Raw genomic sequence first — 27,364 nt, 5'->3', positions numbered from 1 at the left:
CGTTGGGTGTTTAAAGCTTGACACATTGCAAGTTCCGCTTCAAAGTGCCAGTTTGCATCTCCGATGTTTGTTTCTGCTGCTTCTACTGGTATGAAAATATAAATCTTCAAATCACAGCAAGTCTACTTAAGCGTCTCGAGTTATCGGTGTCACGGTATGGTCCGCTTGTCCTTACTTTCAGAGAAAAACAAATGTCAACAGATACACTTCATATGTTGATCTAAGAACATGGTCAATGACAGTGTTCATACTCACACGTCAGTTTGGTCTGTGTCGGCATATGAGATAATTCTCTATATTACTCTTGACAATGAAAGTCTATCATAGGTAACACTTCGTTGACGGAGCAGCGAAACTCTGTGACGACAACGATTAAACGTTATAATAGCACTTTCGTTTGTCCGAACCGCCATTTGTCCATGTTCAGTGACGGATCCACTCTTTGGTTAAATTTTCATTCTCTTAGCAACGGTTCGCAAAGAAAGCAGATAGTTGTGACAAACAACAACAACAAACAAACAAACAAACCAGGAAGTTTTGTAAAGTTGGCGGAAATCGAGAGGAGAAGATTTTTTTAGGATGAATTCCTGCTAATCGGATCTTGGGCAATTCCATCTTTCGAGCGTGACACGAGGACATAGCTCCGCATGAGAGAGCGAAGCGTCTCCTTTGATTGATTTTATCGAACCAAAACGCGTTCCTTGCCCTGTATCGATTTCACGAGTCCAGTTCGGGCACCATTTTTAAATGGCGATTTCGACGTTCCGCTGTTGGATTAATACTTCAATAATTATCCTCCTTGTGGGAACAGACTATATAACGGTTTGTAAAATAATACTTACGGTCACGGTCGGCCGGTTGATCTGTCCGCACGTGGGCCAGGTACTCGAACAATGATTTGAAATAGGGCATTATTGTACACCCTGCAGACAACCACCATATTCACACAAAACGTTGTACATGCATAATACCTAGTCAAAGAGGTTTTAGCGCTGGGATTCCAACTGGCTACGATTCTTCCAAACAGCCGTCAATATTCTAAGGGGATGTACAAAAGAACCATACGAGTTCGCTTATGCCTTTGATTGTTGGTGTTTGCATTATGTCGCTGTCTTTCTGAGCAATCTTAAAATTGATTTTGAACTCTCATTTTAAACTGTCAATATTTTTTCTTGTTTATTTATTAAATGAAATTGAATTTTGCCCCTAAAAATACACAATGAAATGAAAGTCAATGTAGTCCAGAAATATGATTATACAAAAGTTTCAATCAAAGCAGTACGTTATGAATGTGTTCGAAACTGTATCTTCCTCGAACGAAAATTAGCTTACTTTTCCGATTTATCTGACAAATAAAATTATTTGGTTTTGATAGCACAATCTTCAAGTAGAATTCTTTATGAATTGATACATCAGATAAGTGTCAGGACATGACCAGTCGAGCAATTTTTATTCTTATTTCATCAATTTTTTCTCAATGTTTTATTCACGCATCCCCATGTGTTGACGATTATGATCCGCTCATATTTCATAAAGTATATTAATAGGGATGGCTTAAAGTACTTCCCATCATAAAGACAATCCATGATTCGTGCTGAGAGAGTGGATGGGCAGTATGCAATGTGACGTAATCCATTGTCTTCCTATGTGTGATGCAGATTTACTTTGGTATTAGGGGCTCCATTAAAGTTGGTTCGAAGTATAAAACAGGACTGCTGTGGTTCCATCTCTTAAACTTCCTTGATCTGCAATTTGTTCGTTGTGCGCTTTGATCCCTCTCATGTATTCGAATGCGTTTAGATCACTTGCTTGAAACTTGCAATGATGGATTTTTTAAATAGTTATAATATTGAAGAGCTTGCAACCAAAAGGGCGCTAAATCCATTGAAAATGATGGATTTAGCGCCTTTTGGAAGGAAGCTCTTCAATTATTGAGCAGGTTCCGAGCTAGCGGAATGTTAAAGGTGTTCTTCTCTTTTCAAATAGGAAATTGAGAAAAAATAACTCACAAGGAGGTGGGGGGGGGGGGGGGGGCGGGGAACGTTTGAGCATGCGTCATGAGTTCAATATGTAACTGATAGTCACGTGTTTGCCCGCAGATCACCTGACTTGACTTCCGGGAGTGTCGCCACTGTTCTGTTGCTATTCCCGTATTCGTAACTAGCTTTTATTCCTCCAAGCTATTGCTCTCTACATCCTTCTTAAACATTTAACAAAAAACTCAGACAGACCAAATTACAATGATAAATTAAGCAAATGGGGGTGAGGTACATCGACGACAGTTCACAAGGTTAGTAGGCCTATCGGATCACTATGCATCAGCGACCCGGATCACGTTTTTGTTTTTTTGTTTTTTACTTATTGATGACATGCAGGAAAGCCCGCATTCATGATATCAAACAGTAACGTTCTTTTCCGGTTCATTAAGCACCATGAGTCGTTACTCGATATCCTCAGCACACTATTTAAGAAAAACACTATTTACGTATAGAAAACATTGCGAATGAGATTAGTCAAACCAAAATTGAAGTGAATTCGAGAATGATAATATAAAAAAAAATCAAGACAAAAATGAAATTTTCCGTAGACAATTCATGGAACATGACCAAATGGTCGAAAGATGGAAAAGAACTGCATGCAATTCACAGGTATATGACGGTACATACACCGGCACATGCACTTCGTGTTTTCTTCAGAAAAACATATTCGTCGTGGTTACGATTCATACCAAAGGGTAACACAAACAAATGTTTATAATGAAGTCGCTCGAGTGTTTTTCAAAACAGTGGAGAGATTTCGCTCCTCAGCACCTTAGATGTGAAAGGCAATAGACAGGTTTCACCCACGTCACGTGACTGACCAGATCGTGAGCGCGAGATGCCATGGGAACGCCATTTTTTGATGTTTCACACCTTTGTACTCATTTTTTTCTCATCTCATGGATTTCCACATACACTGTATGTACTGTGTTTTGTTTTGTACGCTGCCTATGTCTTAGGCAACGCCTTTTTATTCTTGAAGGCCTATTATTTCGAACCTATAATCTGACTTCTGCCTACAATATTGGACAAATATTGTATTTCACCTGTTGAATGACTGAATCATCCTTAATGGGAATTTTGAAAGTTAAAACAAAAAATGATGGTGATGCAAAATCGATAGACCATCAGCTTAGTACTCTTTTCTTATAGCAGTGATAATCGAATCTTTATTTCATGTAACGATTGAGGCATTCTTTGTAATTTACCATGAGGTGGCCGCATTTTTCATAACCGGTTCACTGCTTAGGCTTGCCATCGTGTGAATAAAAAAGTAAGTGGAGTCGTCGATGTATACACATAACTTGTTAGTCCTGCTGTGAGCGCATTTTGTAAAACCGTGGCATGGTCTTGATCTTGGTTAGTTGAAATATCCCAGCATTCCCCGCTACATTCGTAATACATGTACTGCATGTGATGAGATGGCGTGCAGGACCCCGAGTGTGTAGTATTTTTGGGCGTGGCCGGTCTCGCAGTGTCCTCGATATACGGCGGAAGCGCTTTCTAAGCTCCCAAAACTAATCTACACACGAATGTGTCACGCATCACAACATGATCCCCGCCAAGTCAGGGAAGCTAGGGAACAAAAAATTCTTTTGTTTGAGAAGCTCACGAATGCCACAGCATTTGTGGGCTTATCCAATCGAGGGTCCTGTAGATTTTGGTCCTGTTCGTGAGCGTTTATGTGTCGTGTGTGTTTCTCGAGCCACGAAGAGACAGCAAAAATCCCTCGTCGGTGGTTTGGACACCGGGTTTTGGGTGATGCCAGACACAGGCTGTTCTTGTAGAATTTCGGTTCATTCCAAACAATTTCTTTTCTTGTAACACATTAATTCCACAAGAAAGTATTGTGCGTCTTGCACAACTGAGATCTTATGCAATAAACGTGTTGACGTCTAGAGGGAACCAAAGGGGGAAAAGTAGGGCCCACACACACAAAAAAAGTTAAGAATGACTCATCGCAATAAGTGTTTACTGTGTTTCGGAGAGATAGTCTGATCATTGTTCACTTTCTGTAAAATATGAAGTATGAGTATACTGTAATACGTGAATGAGTTAACGTGAAAGTAGCTTAAAATTGTTCTTCATTTAGGCTTCCTCGAAACGTTCTTGGCATTGCTAAAGGGGAAAGATTTCAGTGCATAATTTGGGGACTGTAAAAATTTATTCCAAATTAAAAGCAGGATTCTCAACAAGGGCGACGTCAATCTGTAAGCTAAATGTTTAATCCCAGACCGCCTCGGCGAGACGCCATCAATGTTGTGAGCAAGAAGTATAGTATGATGATGGTTATGACGGAGTTTAACAGCAACCACAATAACGCCACCACCACCACCGCCAACATCAACAACAACTTCATCACCACTAGCAAAACAGACGTAAAAAACAACAACAAAGACAGAACAAACAAAACAGACGAAGCTCCTCACTAGGCTAAAAGGGCGCGTCGGTGTGCCTTTTTAAAAGTACGCCTCAGAGCTTGCCCCTCCCTCACGACCTTGGGTATGTCTTGTACTTTTTATAAGTGGATTAAAGAAAAAACAAGCAGAAAAAGACAGGCAATCGACGCCTCGCCTGCCCTTTGTCCATACATTTATTGACAAGAACCGAAATATTGTGTAAGCATATCGATCCTCGGCTTAGCGAGACTCGCATCAATGTATCAGTGCGAACCCACATTACGTGGAGGTCCATTTCACATGGGCATCATGATTTCTTGTCTCTAGGTCTTAATGTTTTTCGTTGTTGCTGTTGTTGCATTTCGGGAGGGGGTATGGGAGGAGGAGAGGGGAGGGGTGTGTTGGTGTTCAGACTAAAATAACCCTCAAAAGAAGAACCCTTTACAAATAAAGCGATGGGGATTGAAGTTGTAAACCAGGATGGGGGGGAAGGGTGTGCACGTCACGATCTAGACACCTACGAGTCATACAGTCCACGAGTAATACAGCTCACGAGTCATAAAGCCTCGAGCTCCAAGGCCAATGAGCTCGACATCAAGACAGACCAACGAGCTATCGAACTACACTACGGCCTTACTTGCCTATGTCTATAGCTCGTGAGCTCGTGGGCCCGTTTAACCGGGTGCACGTCACATGTCCGACATTCACATACGAACGAAGCATTTATGTGTTCATACATGAAAATGGAACATTCATAGCCTAATGGAATGTGATTGATATAGCCATGAGACATGTTTGGGTTATTAACGTAGTTGGACATTCTGCGCTTTATACCTGCATGGTTAAGTTACGTACGATATATTGTACCAAAAAGTTAACCCGAGGCTTACCTACGTAGTATAGCTCAGTACCTTCATATACATGCGATTGGAATCACCACACCTTCACTATACAATATTAATGACGCAGCTTTATAATGAAACAGCCTTGATAAAGCCTCTTTCTCTTTAACGATAATGGTGCCTCAAACATTCACTGATGTGTTATCAATCATTAATATAGCCTATTGATTCGTTAATATTTACGATTCACCGCGCAGCTCCATTGTGGTGGCGAAATGAATAACAGGATCTGGCAAAAGGGCATTTACTTCCCGTCGCTTACCAAGCTCCTGTATTTGCCGCAATTGTCCGGGCAAGGACATAATGCCGTCAACCCTTTTATGCATGTGCGTCCGAGCTCGCTGATGCGAAACGGAGGCCCATTGTTTGGAGTGTCCGTTAGCTGGCATTCCGAACTGTGATTCGGATGAATGGAGAAGAAAGTGTGGTCGCTACATTCAAGAAGAAAAATGCGCTGTTCAGCGACACACCCCGGGAGATCGGTCTTCACAGATCCCATGTGACCTCGCTTGGTGAATGCCTCGATCAGTTCACGAGTCTGAGCTAAAGCTATCATCTTGAGTAATCACACACTCTGGTGTTAAACGCTTATGTGAATGACATGTGTTATGGAATATACACATGTGTAGTACAATAAAATACTCGTCTGTGCTACTGCGTGTATGTTTGTGTTGTGTGTGTGAAAGGAAAGATGGTGCTTATGTTTGTAGGCCTCCTTTATTGGCCATGCTGGTGTCAAATCTCCCCCCCCCCCCCATCTAACGCGAAGATTTTGGGCGGCGCCATTTCGCCGTCCTGAAAACTTGTGACCCGATAATGAAGGTGCACTTACACCACAAATTCACAATGCTTTTAGACGGAAATGGTGCTTCTTCATTTTGTGAACATCACAGTGTGGGGAATCTGAGATCCCTTTTGTCCGCCTTTTTTTAATAGGTTCTATATTTTAGTCATTTCTAACCACTTTCTGGAAAAGTGTCGACAAGAGGGCTGAAAGCTCTCACTTTTTCGTCAGCGGCACAACATTTCACTCGATACTTCGATACTTCATTTGTTCTTTTTTTTAAATTCAATAAGTGGTTTACATGATTCCGCTGAAATCGGCGAGCAACACATGCAAACGTCAAAATATACATACACTGTATATTTATGTAATATTGTGTATGTATGTTTTTCACTTTTGTAAAATCATTTGTAATTCAGCCTCAGGCTGCGATCAATGATTTGTTGAATAAAGATACCATTAATAATAAAAAAGTGACGCAATTTCGACACCATGAGGGCAATGCTCCTGGCTGATTAGAACGTCGTAGCTCCATGATTAGAATGTGCCACGAAGCAGCAGTAGGGCGTTTTTCCAAACGCCGCGAGGTACGCCGATAGCGACCATTATCATCTTTCCTCTTATGATTTGTCGCTTACACAGCGCAGTTTGCCTTTCGTTTTATCCCTATAAAAGGGACTCGCCACAGGATTATACACTTTGGTTAAAAAGAATGACGATTTTAAACATCGGGTGTATAGATAGATCGGCGCTCACATCATAGGATGGTAACCGTTGCGAAAAAGGACTCGTCCATCCTTGCAATCACATCGTCAAGCGTTTGACGCTTTTTCGGAGACGGCCAAAATACAATGCTGTAGAGTGTTACGCTAAATCATGTTTCCATGTTATCTTAATAATAATGGTATTTCGATGTATTGCAATTCAGAAACGTGTCCACAAGATTGATCTGTTATTTCGAATTTCCAAGTCCGGCATGATTTGAATATGAAAACTTTATTTTGGGAGGAACCATGAAACATCTTATTTAAATACCTTACATGCCGGATGAAACAAATTTGAACATGATTGCGCAGGAACTGACTTGTACCCTGGATGTTAATTACACAGATATGGATGAGTGGGAAAAGAAAGGCTACATAAAAATTGCTGCATGAGTGTGTTTATAGGCAAAATACAATAAGAACCATTAAGATACGTGTTTCGTTTTGCTTTTAATCTTGAAGAGATTTCACTGTTCGAGCTTCACTTAGCTTTATCAAGTTGCGGGTCTTTATTTTCATAACCAAAGAGTAACAACACAGTCAGTATTTCGCAAATGGCGATTTCTTAATATTGTTCTTGCCACAATAACCGTGATTTGCGATACCCTATATACATCGACACAATCTGAATCTTTCGCAAATGATGTAAAAGATGTTTGACCCGATTCCCGCTGAATGATTTGAGCAAGATTCTTTTGCAGGAAGGAAAGAAACCCGTCGTTCTGCTCAACATGTGTCTTTAAACATAAAAAAGTCACCAAATAATAGGGAGAAGACTCTATAAGCCGTTGGATTTTTTTCCTCATCGTTTTAAGAAGATTACCACGTGCAATTCAGAGAGCGAACAAATCGATGACATCGCGAACAGAAAAGGTCACTTTTTACTCGCAGACTATACCTCTATTCTACTACTCAGTATTCGCGTTTTGTGTAATCTCCTCCTCGAAGTGCGCATAATGGCGTAACGGGCTTGTCGAGAGTCCGGAGCGAAAGAGGGCGTGGTACTTTGTCTCCTTCGTGATTGGGCGGAGTCCCTCCTTTTTTATTTTTATTTTTCAGGGTCGCGACTTTGCACCCCTTGTTCTGTTGCTCCATTAAAGATTCTTCTTGGTCAGGTGACCATGATGAGTTATCCACGTGATCAGGTGATACAGAGAAAGTATGCACGTATAACGATGTTAGGATTGTAAACCTTTGATTACGCACCATCTAGCAAAGCATTATGGGATACTGAGGAGACCGGTATTATGTCACAGGGAAAAATTACAATGGGATGTGCAAAGCAGGGACTGCGCTCATTCTTGGACACCGATTGAAATATAACAACAGTCTTACGTGGGTCTGTAAAAGATGACAAGTCCCTGGTGTCTGAACAATTTCTGAATTTAGTGTAAGTGTTTCTGCACAAGAAGGGTAGATCTAAATTAAAACAAATAAGGGTAGAAATTTATACACAAATGATTTCACTTCAATTTGTTTCATACTTCTCATAGGTTCTATCAAGTTGCATTGAAAACCATTAATGTGAGCACACATTTTTGCACTTTGTCAATAGTAAACAAACAAAAGAATACACACACATGCACTTCTTTCGATGATAACTTGTCAATATCGACATTACGTTACGGGTTAATAGTAAAGAAGTTATGATGGGATCTATACACCTATTTTTTTTTTTTTTTTTTTTTTTTTGGCTGTATGCCCCGAATGAGCAATGGTTGCAAAATGAACGGAGCGCGGACAAGAAAATTCAGAACAGATCAAATAATATCAAATAAAGAAAACGACTTATGTCTATATGCCTACCAACCGTTACGTTTACATTTTCAATCATGACTGTGACCCAGTTTGCATTTGCTTTGAGAATCGAAAATGTAATTTTTCAGGCCTATATAGGTACGTATTATGAAGCGGAATGCACAAATCGTTATTCATAGGCCTACCCTGCCGTCGAGCTCTCAGCAGAGAGAGAGAGAGAGAGAGAGAGAGAGAGAGAGAGAGAGGAAGAAAAGAATCGCACATAGAGAATGAAAATCACAAATCATTTACGAAGATTTTATAATTCAGCAAGCGAATATTGGTACTAATACTGAATTCTCAGTGACTAGGTCTAATTGGTGTTTGTAGTCGAACGGAAAGATAGTGAAGGAATTAGTATCCTTAGAAACTATCATGGCTAGACCCATTCCGATACGTGTTGCAGTTTTCACACTGATAGCAACATAAGGTGTCAACAAGATTGACTTGCATGTTTGCTAGTCCCACATATAATTGATTTTGTTGATTTAAAAAACAAGTCTCATTCTTCAAATTCATGAAATTCTTCCATCGAGATGTTTTTGTAACACTCTAATGTTTTTAGGTAGATTGATTGTGGTACGCGTGGACTTGTAGGCGAGTGTCACTGGAGTATATTAAGTTGTATCACGACGATGACAATAATGCGAAGACACCACTTGTAACACTTGTATAACTGAGTGTAACTTTAAACGTATAACCGTTCAGTAGACTTTACGATGACACAATAATGATGACGAAGAGACGCGAAGGAAAGTACAGTTCAGCCAGAATGTATACTTTTAATATTTGTCGTAATACAGGAACTGCGTGAAAGTACAACCTCAGTATAATAGTAAAATAAACACTTGGCACTCCCTGTTGTGCTCCCAATCGGGGCTGGAGTGTATAGCTCATATAACCCTCTGCCGGGTGGCAAGAGGTCTGGCAGTACCAGTAGTTAGGCTGAACTAGAACCAAGAGTAGTATGGATTTACAGGGACATTTATACTAAAACTTGTAAATACATTATTATTAACACTTTGCATAAATTGAAAGGGGAGATTATTGTTTACTAATACATATGCAGGATATTTCCTAGAAGGCAACCCAAATTTGGGAAGGGGAAAGTTCTTATACCATATTTGGTCATGAGAGTTTATGAATGAACTCACTATTCTGTAGTAGTGGTCGTCAGCACAAAGGAATGTGCTTTTCTAGTGTTTTAGGGAGAAGTCTAAACAAAGGGGCACAGAGAGGAGGGTGGAATGGGTCAGTGGGGACTGACCACTTTCCTAATAAATCAGTGCGTCATGCGTTATAATGCACTGCAAGGACATCTACAGTGGGGAAGTGAGGAGTGGGGAGATGGACACAATTTTGGGTCTTACATTTTCATTGCAACTGATTGACAATCAGTATTTACGTCGATGTAGGGCAATTTGTCAATCAGTTGCAAAGACTCATTCTTATGCTGCGAATAGCTTATGATAATCATTATTTTGCTCGGAGAGACCCCTCTCCTTGGTTTCACCAGGGAGGTGTTAGAAAAGGAGAGACAACTCTTCGTAATTCATGCAAACACATGTTGGTTCAAAGCGTTACAATGGGATGTCTAGCATTCCACTATACGCTTTGAAGTCATGCTCTGCATCGCTCTAGTTGCAAGGCGAAGTTCGGAGACGAAGAACGCATTTCCCTTTTCGTTGAATTACAAGCTTTATTTCCTCGTAAAATTTGAAATGAAATACTAGAATTGATTAAGAGTAGTTGAGGAAATAATTCAATATTATAAACATGTATTTCTAGTTTCTTCGTAATGCGCAAATTGAAATGAAATGAAAATTAGGCCATCTTAAAAACGTAATATTTTTCTATAATCCGCACATTTCCGCATGTTAGTTTTCTATCCTTTAATCTTGGATATTTTGATCTTTCAAATAAAGTACTCCGCTAAAGCCTGCACCAGCGTGCTTTTAAACTATTTGCTGTTAAAATTGTCAGTTTTACACTGCATTTTGATTCGCTGCTCCAATTCAAGGTACACAAATTCATTGTTGCCATCACATTGAAAGAGAGAGAGCGAAATGCAGTAGGGGCAAGTATTTCTAGATGTGAGAGCGCTATAGTCCCGATTATTGATGCTCTCTTTTGTCAAAGCACCTGATATCCACCTGCAGTTAAGCGCATAACTTCTCGGCGGTGCCGCGCATTACTTCAAAGGAGAGCAGGAGTTGTCTCTCCTTTTCTAACACCTCCCTGGTTTCACCGTAAAGCTAAGGTCGACAGTTTAATTTAAAAAAATAAAATGAGCCTCGATACTTAAAGATTAACAAAACAAACAAATCAACAAAAACGCTGGGCTGGCTATGACATTTTCTTGATGATGAGAATGATATAGGCATAACAATTTACTTTTACTGCCATTGTATTACCATACTAGAACAACCAGAAATGGAGATTCTCAAAACAACAACGATCGAAGGTAAACAACAGAAAACAAGCAAAACACAAAAACCCACGTGTGCAAAAGGTTGCAACCAAGTCACATGACCAAAGTAATGTCAGGTGACTATTTCGCGTCTGTTTTGAAAGGTGCGACATACATACTAGTACTCACAGCGCTGACCTACAGTGCATGATCATGTTCTCTCATACCTCCTTGGTGATACGGTGTCCCCGATTCGCCTGCGCGGCACACTAGCTTGCGCTTACACACGATCTAGCTGAGGTAGAACCAGTGCAGGCCACTGGCAGTAGAACAACAAAGTTGGTAAGAAACTCTCGGCCATGTTTTGTGATGGAGATAGCGATCAAAGCCTGTTGGAGGTAATCAAATGAATGTACACGAATACTACTAGATAGATGATAGATTTAAACACTAAACTTTACCCGGGCGCTCGTACAATTAAGTTGTATAAACGTTACTAGTTAGACTAGATTCTAGTTGTAACAACTGTTGACACTGTGTTGTGTAGGTCCTACCCTGTGGCGCTCTTCACACGGTTTAACTTCGTGTCGCGGGCCGAGATTGTATATTCCAACCTGCTGTGTGTGCTAATGCTGCCTGGTGGAGTGGTGATAACAAAATTTGGTCTTTAATCATAACATGTTAATTTTTTCCACCTTTATTCAGGGCCGGACATCGTGGGCTGCCCCAATGACGTGAGAGTAGTCGTCGCTTCCACGGCCAGTTCGGCGCAAGTGACCTGGACGGAGCCCACGACAACTACACCAGCGTCCGTCATTCAAACGGCATCGCCTGGAGACACGTTTGGCTTTGGCTTTACAGATGTCACGTACACATTTACGGAACAAGCGAGTCCATTTGATTCGTCTGTTTGCAGCTTTACTGTGATTGTCTCTGGTAAGTTGAAGAAAAAACACAAACAAACAAAAGAGCAAAAATGTAAAAATATTTTATTCTTATGACTAATAGATGACGATAGATTGTGAATTGTGTGCAGTTGAGATTCAGAACATGTTCTGGATATATTCTTATTTTGAATATCGATTGCGTTCAGGATCACACAATTAAATTAGAGCTTTGTCTAGCCAACCAAACCGATCAATAAGAGCCTAGATTCAATCTTAATCTATTCATTCTCAACTGAAATTTACACTGAAGTTTGGCATGCAATCAATGGAAGCTTCATGCAGTCAGTACCCAGACAATCGGCAATCATTCATGACCCATTATTGGAGACACCTCACACTAGACTATTTCTAACTGCACTTTAAAATCGAAAAAACAAACAAAACAAACCAAAACTAGATTTTAGACATTCTACCACCTACCCAGTACCATTAAAAGGAAGAATACAACTTCTAGACTCATGTTGTGAACTCTAAGACAATACTACGTGGAGTAAGAAAAGCTTGAAGTAGAATCCTATGTATGATGTCTATCATCAACTGAGTTAGTTTGGATGGTCTCTAGTAATGTCATTATTGCCATCTGCTTGCAGCCATCTTGTTTTTAGTGACTTTATCTTAAACCCTACCGGTAGTGTAAGCGTTCGAGGAAAAATGGATCAATTGAGTATCTCAGTATGACCTTCATTTTTGTCGATTACAGTCCCCAATGACAACACCTTGCCAACGGTCTTCAACTGTCCATCCGACATCATTACCTATGTGGCAAATGGGGTCTCGAGCACTCAGGTGACGTGGACCGAGCCTACTGCGTCGGACAACCTCGGTGCTGTGCGGTCATTCAAGACCAGCTCACCTGGTGACGTGTTCTCCGTAGGCACCACTACAGTCACATACACATTTGAAGACACGGTCCCAAACCAGTCGACGTGTACATTTGATGTTGCCGTTGTTGGTAAGTGGGCAACAGCCCCTTTTTTCATTAATTTAAGATTGTAGTGTGTTGATATCTTTAGAAGAAATAAGGCACCCATCTTTGAATTCTTTTTTTTTTAAAAATTTTTTTTTTTAGATATCATCCTGAAAGAAGATTTTAAACAGCATTGCATTCATACTCATTATGTAGTTAAAGGGTGGAAAGTGCTTGCAGATTGCACATTTTAGAAATATAATTTTATTCCGTCTTGTAGTAGCCAGAAAAATATGGCAGGGTTTTATATGATTTTAACTTGAATTTTATAACAAGCAATGTCTGAAATATCTTATAAATCTATCTTGCGGAATTGAAAATTCTTTTAAAAGTGCAGATTACATTACAAAGTTCAAAGTTAGGTCTTCTTTTCAATGTCAATTTCTCAGCAGCAATTCAGTGCAAAATTGACAAGAGATGTTGTCATGGGGGAGGCATTTCCTGAAGCTTTTTGTCTGATAAATTTGTTTGAAAATTTGCTCCCAGCCAATCAGATGCAAGGATTTCAGTAGCTTATAACATTTTTGTCAGAAAAAATATCTGACAAAATGCTTCATGAAATGCCCCCCAAGGTCTGATGTTGATGAAAGCTCATCCATTCTGATAGTGTCATTTTGCTGCATGCATCATCAAATGTTATGGTGTGGAATTGAAGGTTTAGGTTGGCCTTATTATTCTGTCAGAGGTCTGCTCTTCATCAGTGGCTGGTTCAGTTAGCTTCAGATGAGTGAAGTCTAGTATTAACCTGTTGAGGACGGGTCCTGAGTATACTCGAGCAGGTGTCTATGGTAAATGTAGCAATATCAGTCTGTCCTCAAGGGATAAGGCACTCATCTGTCAGGGGGCTGAGAGTGCCACAGATGTTAAAATGAGGACAGGGATATTTTCCCCCTAGAATCTAGGGACAGACCACCCATTCTTTCCAGCCATTGAATAGGTGAAGAGGGGGAGGTGATGCCCACTGCTTCTGTCAATGGGATTAAGGTTGTTGTGACCACAGGCCTGTCATTTCAACAATGCTTGAACTTTTATATTGGAGGAGGATTACTAGTAGAGCCACTTGTAGATTTACTGTGCTGAATTCGTAGTGAAAGCCCCATAGATGTTAATCCCCAATAAAATCTAGGGCTATGAAATACACAAGAAAAGAACTTCAGAGTCTGGATGACAATGAAAAACAAAACTTGCGTTTTTTTTTTAAGTCGGAAGTTACTGAACTGATCATGCAAACATAGAACAAAGAGCTTGATGCAGGAAACCACATGATAGGGCATAGTATGGGCGTTATAGAGCAAAGCAAGTGGTACAACAGCAAATGTCATTGTCCACCGTGCACTCGCGAGAGAAAGGGCTAATATATGCATGAATTAAACGTAGATGGGTCTTAATGTATCAGCAGAAATCTGTTAAAAACACACAAACTGATCTATGCAGTAACAGGCACCCCCTCAAAAGACGTACATGGGCACACAAACAGCAGGGTGGTGCACCTCCTTGCACAGAGCAAGACTTCATTAAATACTTCATTTGTCACTGTTTGCATGTGAGGAGGAAATGGTTGTACAACAAGCATCTGAAACAAATATAAAGAATGTTGCAATGCTCTTTGTGCCCAGTGGTACTAATTTGTTCTTCATGTTTTGTTCCTGATCCAGTCGATTCGACGGCCCCCGTTGTGTCCAACTGCCCGGCGGACATCAGCTTGCTGGTGAACAACCTTGGGGACACCACGACGGCGACATGGATTGAGCCAACGGCCACTGACAACACTGGACTGGCCGTGTCGGTCATCCAGTCCCACACCCCGGGAGATTCCTTTGAAATTGGTTTCACCGGTGTCACCTACGTCTTCAGGGACTCTGTCAACAATGTCAACATCTGCAACTTTGTTGTCAGAGTTGGATGTGAGTTCCCCTCCCCATATTTTTACCTCTGGAGTAGCATCTGTTTAACCAAATCTCGAGAGAATTTTATGAACCTTTCACATTTCTGGTGTTAGCATTAGGGTAAACTTTTACGCTGTCAAACCTACCTTGCCAAAAGTCCAAAAGGAAGTGAAAAGAACCATACATGATGAAGCCGAAGCTCCCTTTTCCTTGGTTCACAGTAAATATGTAGGGCCTGGTAATTACCTTCACTCTCTTATACCGCATCATTGAAGGTGCTAATAGGGTGAAAAATCTTTCATGTTGCATGAGTTTTAGGTAGCTCCAGTTTTAGAAGTTTTACAATGCAATTTTTGGACCAGTGTAGACAGACAAGATGATTAAAGATAGAACATGGCTGTGAATGATAGTTCAAAATGTACTGAATCATTCAGGTAATATCTTTACCTTTTTGTTGAATTTGGTTAATGCCAGAGCTTTTATTTGGTATCATAAGCAATTTCCACTTTTTTTTGTTGTTGTTGTTGTTGCAATTTCCCATATAACGAAGTCCTCAGGACCAACAATTTTCTTTGGTTTTATCAAAAGAAAGTATTGAAAGACATATAGATAGTGATGTGGGGACCTGAATGTTTATCTTGTTTCAAGAAAGTGTCATAATAACAGTGTTCATAAGAATGGGAGTGCACTTTATAAGCCAGTTCAGCATTCTTGTTCTGTTCATAAAATGTGTCCATTTTTGTTATGGGCAGTTTTTAAATTTCACTCTGGCTGCCTCGGTGATTTTAAATTCTTTCCCCTTTTGCCTTTCCCCTGTGATGCACCATATTTCCTGAAGTGGTGGGAGATGCCACAGCACCTGTAATAAGCAACTGCCCAGCAGATTTCACCATCTTTGTCCCGACGAGTGGCTCGACGGGAACGCCGACGTGGACGGCACCAACAGCGACAGATGACACAGGCGTGACCCAGTTCACCGCAAACCTCTCGCCCCTGACCAGTCTGCCCGTCGGCACGTTTACGGTCACCTACACCTTTGAGGATCCGTCCGGCAACGAGGCAACATGCTCCTTTGCTGTGACAGTGGCTGGTAAGTTCTGCAGGCTGCCCTCTAGAATAATATTGCTATTTTTGAAAGCAAACAAAGTTAATATTCTGTAAAGTCTAGACATACTTGTTAGCGGCTGTCTTTTTTTTTTTAGCCAGCCAACTTCAACGTTGTTATTTCTGACAAGTTCTGTAAATGCCATGATGTAATCATTCAAACAGAGTTCCAACCCTCTTAGGCCCTTAGCTTTACTTGCCAATTTTTTTTTTTTTTTTTTTTTTTTTTTTGTTCTTGCATTTAGTAATTCAACCAAACTTGGCCAAGGTGTAGATTAACAAACCCAATCAGGTGAAACAAGTCTTTTCAGTCCAACAGGAAGGCCATGCTGACACAATAGGGATTAGACAGAGGGGAAAGGTAATCTATTCACTGACAGTTTGTTACCAGACATTTGTGCCTTATTGGCGAACAAAGCACAGTACGAGGTTAAGGGACGATACAAATGTATATGCACTTCCTGTTGTGGCAAAGTGAAGCTGATTCAGTTTTAGGCCATGAACCTTAAGAAGTAGGAAATGGGGGAGTACACTCAGGCTTTATGCAGTGACATTTCACTTGGTTTGCTTTCAGTGTTATTCCACAAATTTGTGTCTTAGCTAAATTAGTCCCACTTCAAGTCAGAATTTATTTCATTGTCTTTAGCAATCTGCAAAAGTGGTGAAATGGATTATTGGGGCTAACTTTCAGGCTGTTTTTTTTTAATTGTACATCACCCAGTCACGGTTGAATAAAAAAAGTAATGCAGCTGTTAATGTCAGAAAATCATATCACTAAATATTAATTTTTTATTCTACTTTGCACATGATGAAAAGCGAATAGACATTTTTTGTTCTATACTAACATATCATGTTAAGATAAAGTGAAGGAGGTTCATTAAGCCTTTTCTTTTGTCCACATTGGCTTGAATGAATATATTTCTCCCTTTTAGATTAAATGAAGTGTAAGGTTTTTGTTACTCTCTAAGTCAGTTATGTACTGCATAAAATTTCAGTTCCATATTTTTGTATTGTTGCTCTCCGTAGTTGGGACTCCCGATACCACTGTTCCCATTGTGACATTCTGCCCATCTGACATCGTCCGCGCAAACGGTGGACAGAACTTTGTTCTCGTCACTTGGGATGTGCCAGTGGTTGTTGATGACTCGGGCGTTGTCAACCAGCTCTCTGGCCCATCATCGAACTCCCAGTTTTACGCTGCTGGTACCACCAACACCATCAGCTACCAGTTTTATGACCCCTCTGGTAACCGTGCAGACTGCAGTTTTACAGCAACTGTTACAGGTAAAGACTTCTTTTAGTCGGGTAGGGTAGATTCCTAGTCATAATTCCATGAGATTTCAGCCTATCCCCACTTTTTAAAAAAAATTAATTCTGTGAAAAGCAGAAGAGAAAATTTGACTGAACTTCCAAGTTTTGCAAGATGTTGTGGAGATACTCCTTTACATACCATAGAAGTTATCATAAACTCTTCAAGCACGATAACCTAATTGTATAATTGATGCTAGAAATTCACAAGTCTATGAGTAGCAGCACAATCACAATGCAGTTTTATTACAACCACCTGGAATCCAAGGTATGAATATTTAATGTGACATCAACATTTTGTGTTTAACAATCAAACTTGACATTAAATTCCAATGTGTAGTTGTCTTTTAGAATAAAAGGCAAACTTAAAGGTCACATGAAATACCTGCAGTGCAACTATGAATTTCTTGAAAGGCTGGAATTCTTGTTGTGGTCTTCATTTATAAGAAAGGGTTGAGGCTGGTGTGTAAAGGTTACCCACAGATCTTCTTGTCACAGTGAATGTTTCATGTCATTGAAAAGGTCAAAGTTTGAGTGACCAGTCTCTGTTGGTCTGTCACAGCTCTTGGTGATACCACCGCACCTGTCATCAGCAATTGTCCAGCTGACATCACCGCTACTACGGCCTTCGGTCAGACAAGCACCATTGTCACATGGACCGAGCCAACGGCCACCGACGACTCGGGAGCAGTCAGCTCATCCAGCACCAGCGTTCCCGGCCAGTCGTTCTCGACGGGAGTGACTACAGTCACATACACCTTTACAGATGGGTCAGGGAATTCTGCAGTGTGCTCATTCACTGTCACTGTATTGAGTAAGTTGATGTTTTTTTCTTGTCTTTGATATTGGATAGGAATGTGTGTGTGTCAGAGAGAGAGAGCTATGAGATATTCTTTATATTATCTAATGGTGTTGGTGACCTTTGACCTCCTGACTTAACTGATATAAACCCTTGATTTACACACCTTTGTCTGTCATATCTTGTACAATGGGCTATGCTTGGCTAATATCGCTACTACTATTCAGCCTAGCTAGGCTGCTGTGGAAGATGTGTCACTTTTACTTGCCCAGAGAAAAAAAATGAAACCAAAATTGAGAGGTTACAAAAAGTAGGTTGAACTGTTGGTTCTACCTGTCTTCACATACAACCCCTGAAATCTCGGCACTTGTGAAAGAATTGACAACTTGTATCAAGTGTATAACTGAGACTTTTTACACAAAATATGAGAGCATCAGCTCCATATTGATTTGCACCCAAACAAATGCATTGTCTTTGCATGGAGCATAGTCTGACATTTCTAAGAGCGGTCAGACTTCAGAAATATCCAAAGTTTGCTTTCGTGCTATGTCAGTGGTGCACAGTGAAACCTCATCTCCTTGCAATGTTGATTTTTTAGTTTTCTTGTAAAAAAACCTGCCAAATGCAATGTAGTATACCAATAATTCATGGATTTGACATTTCCCCCTCCGTACTGTTTGAGTTTTGCAAATTCATCCCATTTCACATTGTTTATGTGTCCAAATGTTCTCTGTGAGTTAGTCCAGTTGCCATTTTCAAGCTGTGATGACTGTTTAAATCCACCCTCTGCAAGATTTAGAACTTTCTGACTACAAAGAGGAATCTAGTACTAGAGCATGGGTCTCATTTAAGAGTGGCAAAAAATTCTTCAGAGGTTGTGACCAAAGGTTTACAGAAAATCCACAAGTCTTGTCTCCAGAGGTTGTCTTCTCAATTCATTTTAAGGCTTAAGATGTATGTTTAGGCCTTTGCAGCAGAAGATTCCATTGCAGTAAAAGGAGGGAAACTTCATAAACTCTGTGTGACATTGATCAATGTCAAGTTACGGTATAATGGCACAATAAGGCTTTCGTTAGTGCTAAGCATGGTATCTCAAGTAAAGCTATTTGAGATGATTGTCATAAACTTAAGAACTCGGTTTTTGCGCTTTATATTAGTATCAAATTATTCTTATTTCAATTATTCATTACAGCCTCAAGTGACACCACCGCACCGGTCATCTCCAACTGTCCGTCGGACATCAGTGTGGCCATTTCATCTGGGTCCTCTGGTGTAGCCGTCACCTGGACTGTTCCCACAGCCACGGATAACTCTGGTTCTGTCAGCTCTGCGTCTACTGCTAACCCCGGCGATTTCTTCCCTGTTGGCACAACGACTGTCAGCTACACGTTTTCTGATCCATCTGGAAATTCAGCTGTCTGCTCATTTGATGTCACCGTCAGTGGTATGTTGTTGGGGAAAATGGAGCAAATGGCGCCCCCCTTTTGAGTGGGAAGTGGTGACGTGGGTCGATGGATTTTGTTGCATTCCCTGCGGGAAATTGTCTGGTTATATACTATCACTTGCAGCGTTTTGTCATATGTGCTTGTCCAAGTCGAGTAATTCTGTCCTGTCAATGTACTTTTCCAAATTAAGTAATTCTGTCATGTCAGTGTACTTGTCCAAGTTAAGTAATTCTGTCCTGTCAATGTGCTTGTCCAAGTTCAGTAATTCTGTCATATCAATGTACTTATCCAAGTGAAGTAATTCCGTCTTATCATATCGATGTAATTGTCCAAGTGAAGTAATTCTGTCCTGTCATTGTTTAAGTCTGTTTTAAAATCTTGTTGAAGTGACTAAACCTGTGCAACCAATGATGAATATTTCCGTGTGATTTACCCCAATTTCCTGTGGTTTGAATTGTATTGAGCTAACTTAATACTCTTTCCACAAGTGATCTCAGATGTAAACAACTTAACACAACTTAACAAGCAACCCACTTGCAAATACCGAGCTTTTCTTGCTAGTCCCTGTTCATCATTCGATCCATTCAGGGACCCCCAGATGCATGCAGCTATCTCCTTATACTCTTCACACAGCAAACTTGCATGAGCTTCTTTCATCCACGATTAGCCTCATCTGTCTTCTCCATGTGCCTTTCTCGTGTACCCACATTCCTTCCTCTTTCAAGCATCGTCGGATGGGGACACGACCCCGCCAGTAATCACGGGATGCCCCGCCGACATAAACCTAGAAATCCCTTCTATTGCCCTCACGTCCGTCTCGATTTCATGGACGGAGCCAACGGCAACTGACGACTCCGGTTCGGTGAGTTCCGTGTCAACTCACCAGCCAGGTGACTCCTTCGACGTAGGGACTTCGACGACTGTCAGTTACACATTCAGTGATGATGCTGGAAATACGGCCACATGTTCCTTTGATGTCGTCATTACCTCTGCTGGTATGGGATCTTTCTTTTCCTCTCCTGACCAGCACGTTGCTTCAAGAAATGTGATTGTTATTCCACACCTGTCTTGTATTCAAATCTTCACTCTTTTGAACCTTGTACCAGACAATTGTTACATTTTGATTGATGAAGCTGATAACATTCCTAACCTAACTCTTAACCAATTATTAGAATTAGTTACAACTCGACTCCTAACACAATGAGAAAGAGTTGTATGTGACATGCTCTCAGACAATAACTCGGTACTCTTGAGTGCCCATCTATCTTCCTATTTATGTGCTGAAATGAGACTATGGCTTTATCTGACAACTATAATATTTCCTGTAAATCCTCTCTTGAAAAATCAAGATGTTTTTGTGGTACAGGATACAGTACCATCTAACTACTTCACTTTTCCCATCATGTTCCGTGTGTTTTTCTTCTCACCTTGTGTTGTACTAGTATTTTTTGTGTGAGTGTTCCATATCATTGTGTGTTTATTTCTGTTCAAACATCTGACTGCCTGTTCCTGCAGCTACATTAGACACCACACCCCCAGTGATTGATGGGTGTCCGTCCAACATAGCGATTGAAGCAGTGAATGGAGCCAGTGATGTTTCAGTCACATGGATCGAGCCAACGGCCACGGACGACTCTGGCTCAGTGAGCCTGACTCAGACGGCCATTCCTGGAGACATTTTCCCTCTGGGGTCCACAGAAGTGACGTACACGTTTTCAGATCCATCGGGAAATTCAGCCACCTGCTCATTCAGTGTTGTAGTGTCTGGTATGTGTTCCTTTCCTTTCATCTATTTTCTTTTCATCTTATATTTCCTTCTTGTGCATGTGTGATAAGCATTTGTAATTGTACCATGCTGTGCACTTTGAAAGGTCTTTGAACCCCTTTGCGCTTTGCACTTTGTGATCAGGGTCTAGTCACTTGAAGTACCTCACAGTTGTGAGTCAATTACGATAAACTTCATTTGGCCACAAATTACCAACCGAGATGTGGAATATGTGGAATATCTTGTACAAAGGCTACAATGATCAGAGCAGTCAATGTAGAATTTCTTTCAAAGTTAAAGTCGAATCCTACACCTGCCAATGTGCTGTGGGATGGCGTCACTTAGCAATAGATGTGATTTAGTGACTCCTGTTAGTAGTCATTTACATCTCATTTCCCCCTTGCCTTCCTTCCCTCTGAAGTGGCCAGTGGTGACACAATAAGTCCGGTCATCACGGGATGTCCATCAGACATAAACCTTGATCTCCCCTCCGATTTCCTCTCGTCCGTCTCGGTGTCGTGGACGGAGCCCACGGCCACAGACGACTCTGGTTTTGTCTCGTCCACATCGACGCACCAGCCGGGTGACATCTTTGATGTCGGATCTCAGACAACTGTGACCTACACATTCAGCGACAGTGCTGGAAACACAGCTATATGTTCCTTTGATGTGATTGTTTCTTCTGGTATGTCTTTCTGAACACTTTTCATGAAGAGAAAGAAAACCTGAATTCTTACTCCTCTTTCAGTGCTTATCAATTCAGACCCCTTCATGTGTGATATGTTTAAATTGCCAATCTCGTCCCTGCCCTTAATAAACCATGTTTTTGTACCGACTGTCAAATGTTGCTGTCATGCATGTGTGTCCCCCAAGTATTGTTTGTTATAATGCATGTGCTTCTAACAACTGAACATTTCTGTTCTAAGTCAAGTTTTCTTGATATACTGTGTTCTGTCATTAACCATCCATCTGTGAAATTTCTATGTGTCCCATCTATTGATTCATGTCTTGAGTGTATGTATTACTTTGTGTGCTATGAAACACAGCCACTCCATTGGATACCACACCCCCAGTGATTGATGGGTGTCCGTCAGGGATAGCAATTGAAGCAGCGAGTGGAGCTAGTGATGTTTCAGTCACATGGGTCGAGCCAACAGCCACAGACGACTCTGGCTCAGTGAGCTTGACTCAGACGGCCATCCCTGGAGACATTTTCCCTCTGGGGTCCACAGTAGTGACATACACATTTTCAGATCCATCGGGAAACTCGGCAACCTGTTCGTTCAGTGTTGTAGTGTCTGGTATGTGTTCCTTTCCTTTCATCTGTTTTCTTTTCATCTTATATTTCCTTCTTGTGCATGTGTGATAAGCCTTTGTAATTGTACCATGCTGTGCACTTTGAACAGTCTTTGAACCCCTTTGCACTTTGCACTTTGTGATCAGGGTCTAGTCACTTGAAGTACCTCACAGTTGTGAGTCAATTACGATAAACTTCATTTGGCCACAAATTACCAACCGAGATGTGGAATATCCCTGAACTAACATCTTGTACAATGGCTACAATGATCAGAGCAGTCAATGTAGAATTTCTTTCAAAGTTAAAGTCAAATGCTACACTTGCCAATGTGCTGTGGGATGGTGTCACTTAGGAATAGAAGTGATTTAGTGACTCCTGTTAGTAGTCATTTACATCTCATTTCCCCCTTGCCTTCCTTCCCTCTGAAGTGGCCAGTGGTGATACAATAAGTCCGGTCATCACAGGATGTCCGTCCGACATAAACCTTGATCTCCCCTCCGATTTCCTCTCATCCGTCTCGGTGTCATGGACGGAGCCCACGGCCACAGACGACTCTGGTTTTGTCTCGTCCACATCGACACACCAGCCGGGTGACATCTTTGATGTCGGATCTCAGACAACTGTGGTCTATACATTCAGCGACAGTGCTGGAAACACAGCTATATGTGCCTTTGATGTGATTGTTTCTTCTGGTATGTCTTTCTGAACAACTTTCATGAAGAGAAAGAAAACCTGATTTCATACTTCTCTTTCAGTGCTGGTCAATTCAGACCCCTTTATGAGTGACATGTGGTTTTGCCAATCTCGTCCCTGCCCCTAAAAAAACATGTTTTTGTACCGACTGTCAAATGTTGCTGTCATGCATGTGTGTTCCCTTAGTATTGTTTCTTATAATGCATGTGCCTCTAACAACTGAACATTTCTATTCTACATCAAATTTTCTTGATATCCTGTGTCCTCAACCATTCATCTGTGAAATACTTGTGTGTCGCATCTATTGATCCATGTCTTGTGTGCATGCGTGTGTTTTTCTGTGTTACGAAACACAGCCACTCCATTGGATACCACACCCCCAGTGATTGACGGGTGTCCGTCTGACATAGCGATCGAAGCAGCAGATGGAGCCAGTGATGTTTCAGTCACATGGATCGAGCCAACGGCCACGGACGACTCTGGCTCAGTGAGCCTGACTCAGACAGCCATTCCTGGAGACTCTTTCCCTCTGGGGTCCACAGAAGTGACGTACACGTTTTCAGATCCATCGGGAAATTCGGCCACCTGCTCATTCAGTGTTGTAGTGTCTGGTATGTGTTCCTTTCCTTTCATCTGTTCTCTTTTCGTCTTATATTTCCTTCTTGTGCATGTGTGATGAGCATTTGTAATTGTACCATGCTGTGCACTTTGAAAGGTCTATGAACCCCTTTGCACTTTGCACTTTGTGATCAGGGTCTAGTCACTTGAAGTACCTCACAATTGTGAGTCAATTACGATAAACTTCATTTGGCCACAAATTACCAACCAAGATGTGGAATATCCCTGAACTAACATCTTGTACAATGGCTACAATGATCAGAGCAGTCAATGTAGAATTTCTTTCAAAGTTAAAGTCAAATCCTACACCTGCCAATGTGCTGTGGGATGGCGTCACTTATTGATAGTAGTGATTTAGTGACTCCTGTTTAATAGTAGTCATTTACATCTCATTTCCCCCTTGCCTTCCTTCCCTCTGAAGTGGCCAGTGGTGACACAATAAGTCCAGTCATCACAGGATGTCCGTCAGACATAAACCTTGATCTCCCCTCCGATTTCCTCTCGTCCGTCTCGGTGTCGTGGACGGAGCCCACGGCCACGGACGACTCTGGTTTTGTCTCGTCCACATCGACGCACCAGCCGGGTGACATCTTTGATGTGGGATCTCAGACAACTGTGACCTACACATTCAGTGATGAAGCTGGAAACACGGCTATATGTGCCTTTGATGTGATTATTTCTTCTGGTATGTCTTTCTGAACAGCTTTCTTGAAGAGAAAGAAAGCCCCAAATTTTTAACCCCTCCTTGAATGCTAATCAAATCAGACCCTTTGATGTGTAATATATGCTTTTGCTTGGCTTTTCTCTGCCCCGAATAAACCATGTTACTATACTGTCAAGTTTTGCTTTCATGCATGTGTGTTGTTATTGTTAGTATTGTTCGTTATAGTGCATGTACTTCTAACAGTTGAACATTCCTGTTCTTACTCGAGTTTTCTTATGTGCCATTTCCTATCATTCATTGTCCATCTGTGAAATTTCTGTCTGTCCCATCTATCAAATCATGTCTTGTATGCGTATGTGTGTCTTTCTGTGTCATGAAACACAGCCACTCCATTGGATACCACACCCCCAGTGATTGACGGGTGTCCGTCTGGGATAGCTATCGAAGCAGCGAATGGAGCCAGTGACGTTTCAGTCACGTGGGTCGAACCGACGGCCACAGACGACTCTGGCTCAGTGAGCCTGACTCAGACAGCCATTCCTGGAGACATTTTCCCTCTGGGGTCCACAGAAGTGACGTACACATTTTCAGATCCATCAGGAAACTCGGCAGCCTGTTCGTTCAGTGTTGTAGTCTCTGGTATGTTTGTCTGTATGTGTATCATACATCTTGACTTCATCTTGCTTACCTGTCTGTGCTCCTTTGTTTATCTCTTCCTGTGCATGGAACTATTCTGTCACAAGATCCTGTCTCTAACAAGAAATTGATGCACAGTTACCCAGCTGATAAGACATTTATGCCAATCCAGCTGTCAAAGTCGTACCCCATTTTCAAAATTGGTGGACTAGTTCTGATAAATGATCAGTTTGATTTGTTACTCTTGACAAATTGTAATTTACAGCTTACATTCAGTGCACAGTACAAATTAGAAATACACAAACATTTCTCAGTGAGCTATATAATGACACCTGGAAATGTAACAATGCTAAAGAGTGTGGTAAAGAGTAGAATTGTGCAAAGTCACCTTTTAGAGGGCATAATGCTTTCACAAAACGTTTCATATTTCAGTCAGCTTGGTTAGACAGGAGTCTTTCTCTATTACTTCTGTATATTCTGTCAGTCCCTCTTGTGCTGCTTACAGCTAATGCCCAACTCCTCCATTCACACTCTCTTCTACACTTCTCTGGCTAAAACCTTCATAAAGTTTGTCTACATCAAGCTCACATTTTCTCCTTTTGTAGCGTCTACAACCAGTGATACCACAAGTCCAGTCATCACTGGCTGTCCATCTGATATAAACATTGAAATCCCTTCTGCTTCCATAACGACCATTTCTGTCACCTGGACGGAGCCCACCGCGACGGACGACTCTGGCTCCGTCACGTCCTCCTCAACCCACCAGCCCGGCGATTCATTCGCGCTTGGCTCGTCCACGACTGTCGTTTACACGTTCAGCGACAGCGCCGGAAATACTGCTGCATGTTCTTTCGATGTTGTATTAACATCGCCTGGTATGTGTTTACTAATCCAATGTGGTCAAAATTCACATCACTCATTGATTAATATTTGCTGGTTATCAGCTACTGTCATGATTTGATAGGCTCTTTACAGAGTGAAAACATTATAGTTGTCATGTAACCTCAATAACAGCATCTGTGTCCACTGTTAAACTCTGTCTCTGTGTATAGAAATGTCAATGTCCTAATTCTGCTAATTACATGTACTACTTTGACTCGACATCTTATACATTTACATTTATGTGACTTTATTAAACAATTGTGTGTGTTTGGACCATTTGTAAAGACCATGGCAAGTTATGTTAGACACCTTCCTTGTGTTTGTGCACACTATGTATATACTATGTGTGCTGTCATTTTTGTAATCCATTCACATGCTTGTCCACATCTACAGCTGTACAAAGTCTTAAAATACATCAAAAAAGGAAGGCTCATTCATACTGTGATGGCTCAAACTCATATTTCACTGTGAGCCATTGTTGTCATTGCTCTGGTATTCGGTCGTACTAACATTTAAGAGTATGTTTTCTAACAGCAACAACAGATACAACGCCACCCGTGGTCAGTGGATGTCCATCCGACATCACCGTTGAAGCAATTTTCGGCTCCAGTGATGTTTCGGTCACGTGGCCGGAGCCGACGGCCACTGACGACTCGGGGTCTGTGAGCTCGACTCAAACGGCCATCCCTGGGGATCAATTTCCGTTTGGATCCACGGAAGTGATTTACACCTTTGCCGACCCCTCGGGAAACACGGCTGCTTGCTTGTTCAATGTTATTGTCTCTGGTATGTTGTCTGTGTTTTCTAATCTTTGTGCTCATCACAAGTGACACATGCTTGAGGGTCACTGTGTTTGGTACTAACACACACACACACACAGATGCGAACACACACATACACACACACACACACACTTGGCAGTAGGTAAAAACCAAGATTTGAGCACAGCAGAACACTAATGTTTTATTGGCAAACTTGAAAGAACAGTTACTGACATTATTTAACTGGTGAGGCCATGAGAGGGTTCACTAATGCAAAAGTCATGCAATAATAATAATAATATAAAATATAATGAGAAATAGTAGTTTCAGATCATATCTTTATCTATTTTTTGTTTTATTTTGTTTTTCTTTTTACGCTTTTGAGAGGTTAATCAAATGGAAACAAGTGCCAGTATCTCCTTTAAACACATGATAGATAACAAAGAATATTTTGACACTTTGTAGGAAAAACTTGACTAGTCTACATTTCATTTTGG

General features: G+C 41.1%; 2 protein-coding genes across 2 annotated transcripts in view; both read left to right on the top strand.

The window, feature by feature from the left end:
* Window positions 1-13,963: 13,963 nt before the first annotated feature.
* The window catches only part of LOC139738471 (uncharacterized), a 96,326-nt gene continuing 82,925 nt past the window's right edge, over window positions 13,964-27,364 (top strand). The window contains exons 1-9 of the mRNA XM_071649098.1: window positions 13,964-14,009; window positions 14,665-14,913; window positions 15,734-15,985; window positions 17,026-17,283; window positions 20,277-20,546; window positions 23,663-23,921; window positions 24,353-24,609; window positions 25,830-26,099; window positions 26,641-26,892. Coding sequence (XP_071505199.1) covers window positions 13,964-14,009; window positions 14,665-14,913; window positions 15,734-15,985; window positions 17,026-17,283; window positions 20,277-20,546; window positions 23,663-23,921; window positions 24,353-24,609; window positions 25,830-26,099; window positions 26,641-26,892 — 2,113 coding nt within the window. The remainder of the gene's footprint in view (window positions 14,010-14,664; window positions 14,914-15,733; window positions 15,986-17,025; window positions 17,284-20,276; window positions 20,547-23,662; window positions 23,922-24,352; window positions 24,610-25,829; window positions 26,100-26,640; window positions 26,893-27,364) is intronic.
* On the top strand, window positions 20,752-23,319 carry LOC139738467 (hyalin-like). Its single transcript, XM_071649094.1, has 5 exons — window positions 20,752-20,764; window positions 21,067-21,318; window positions 21,738-22,001; window positions 22,363-22,617; window positions 23,042-23,319. Exons 1-5 carry the CDS (start codon window positions 20,752-20,754, stop codon window positions 23,317-23,319), a joined length of 1,062 nt encoding a protein of 353 aa, XP_071505195.1.

Source organism: Diadema antillarum, unplaced genomic scaffold (assembly GCF_040938485.1).
Source record: "Diadema antillarum isolate AM-2024a unplaced genomic scaffold, OU_Dant_1.0 seq00000744_RagTag, whole genome shotgun sequence".
NCBI classification, from domain to species: domain Eukaryota; kingdom Metazoa; phylum Echinodermata; class Echinoidea; order Diadematoida; family Diadematidae; genus Diadema; species Diadema antillarum.
The sequence above is the reverse complement of the archived record's forward strand: the minus strand, read 5'-3'. Positions and strand labels throughout refer to the sequence as shown.

Coding starts and splice junctions, on each gene's coding strand:
- LOC139738467 (XM_071649094.1), top strand. Junction 21,319..21,737: donor ATTCAGTGTTGTAGTGTCTG/GTATGTGTTCCT, acceptor TTCCCTCTGAAG/TGGCCAGTGGTGACACAATA. Junction 22,618..23,041: donor GTTCAGTGTTGTAGTGTCTG/GTATGTGTTCCT, acceptor TTCCCTCTGAAG/TGGCCAGTGGTGATACAATA.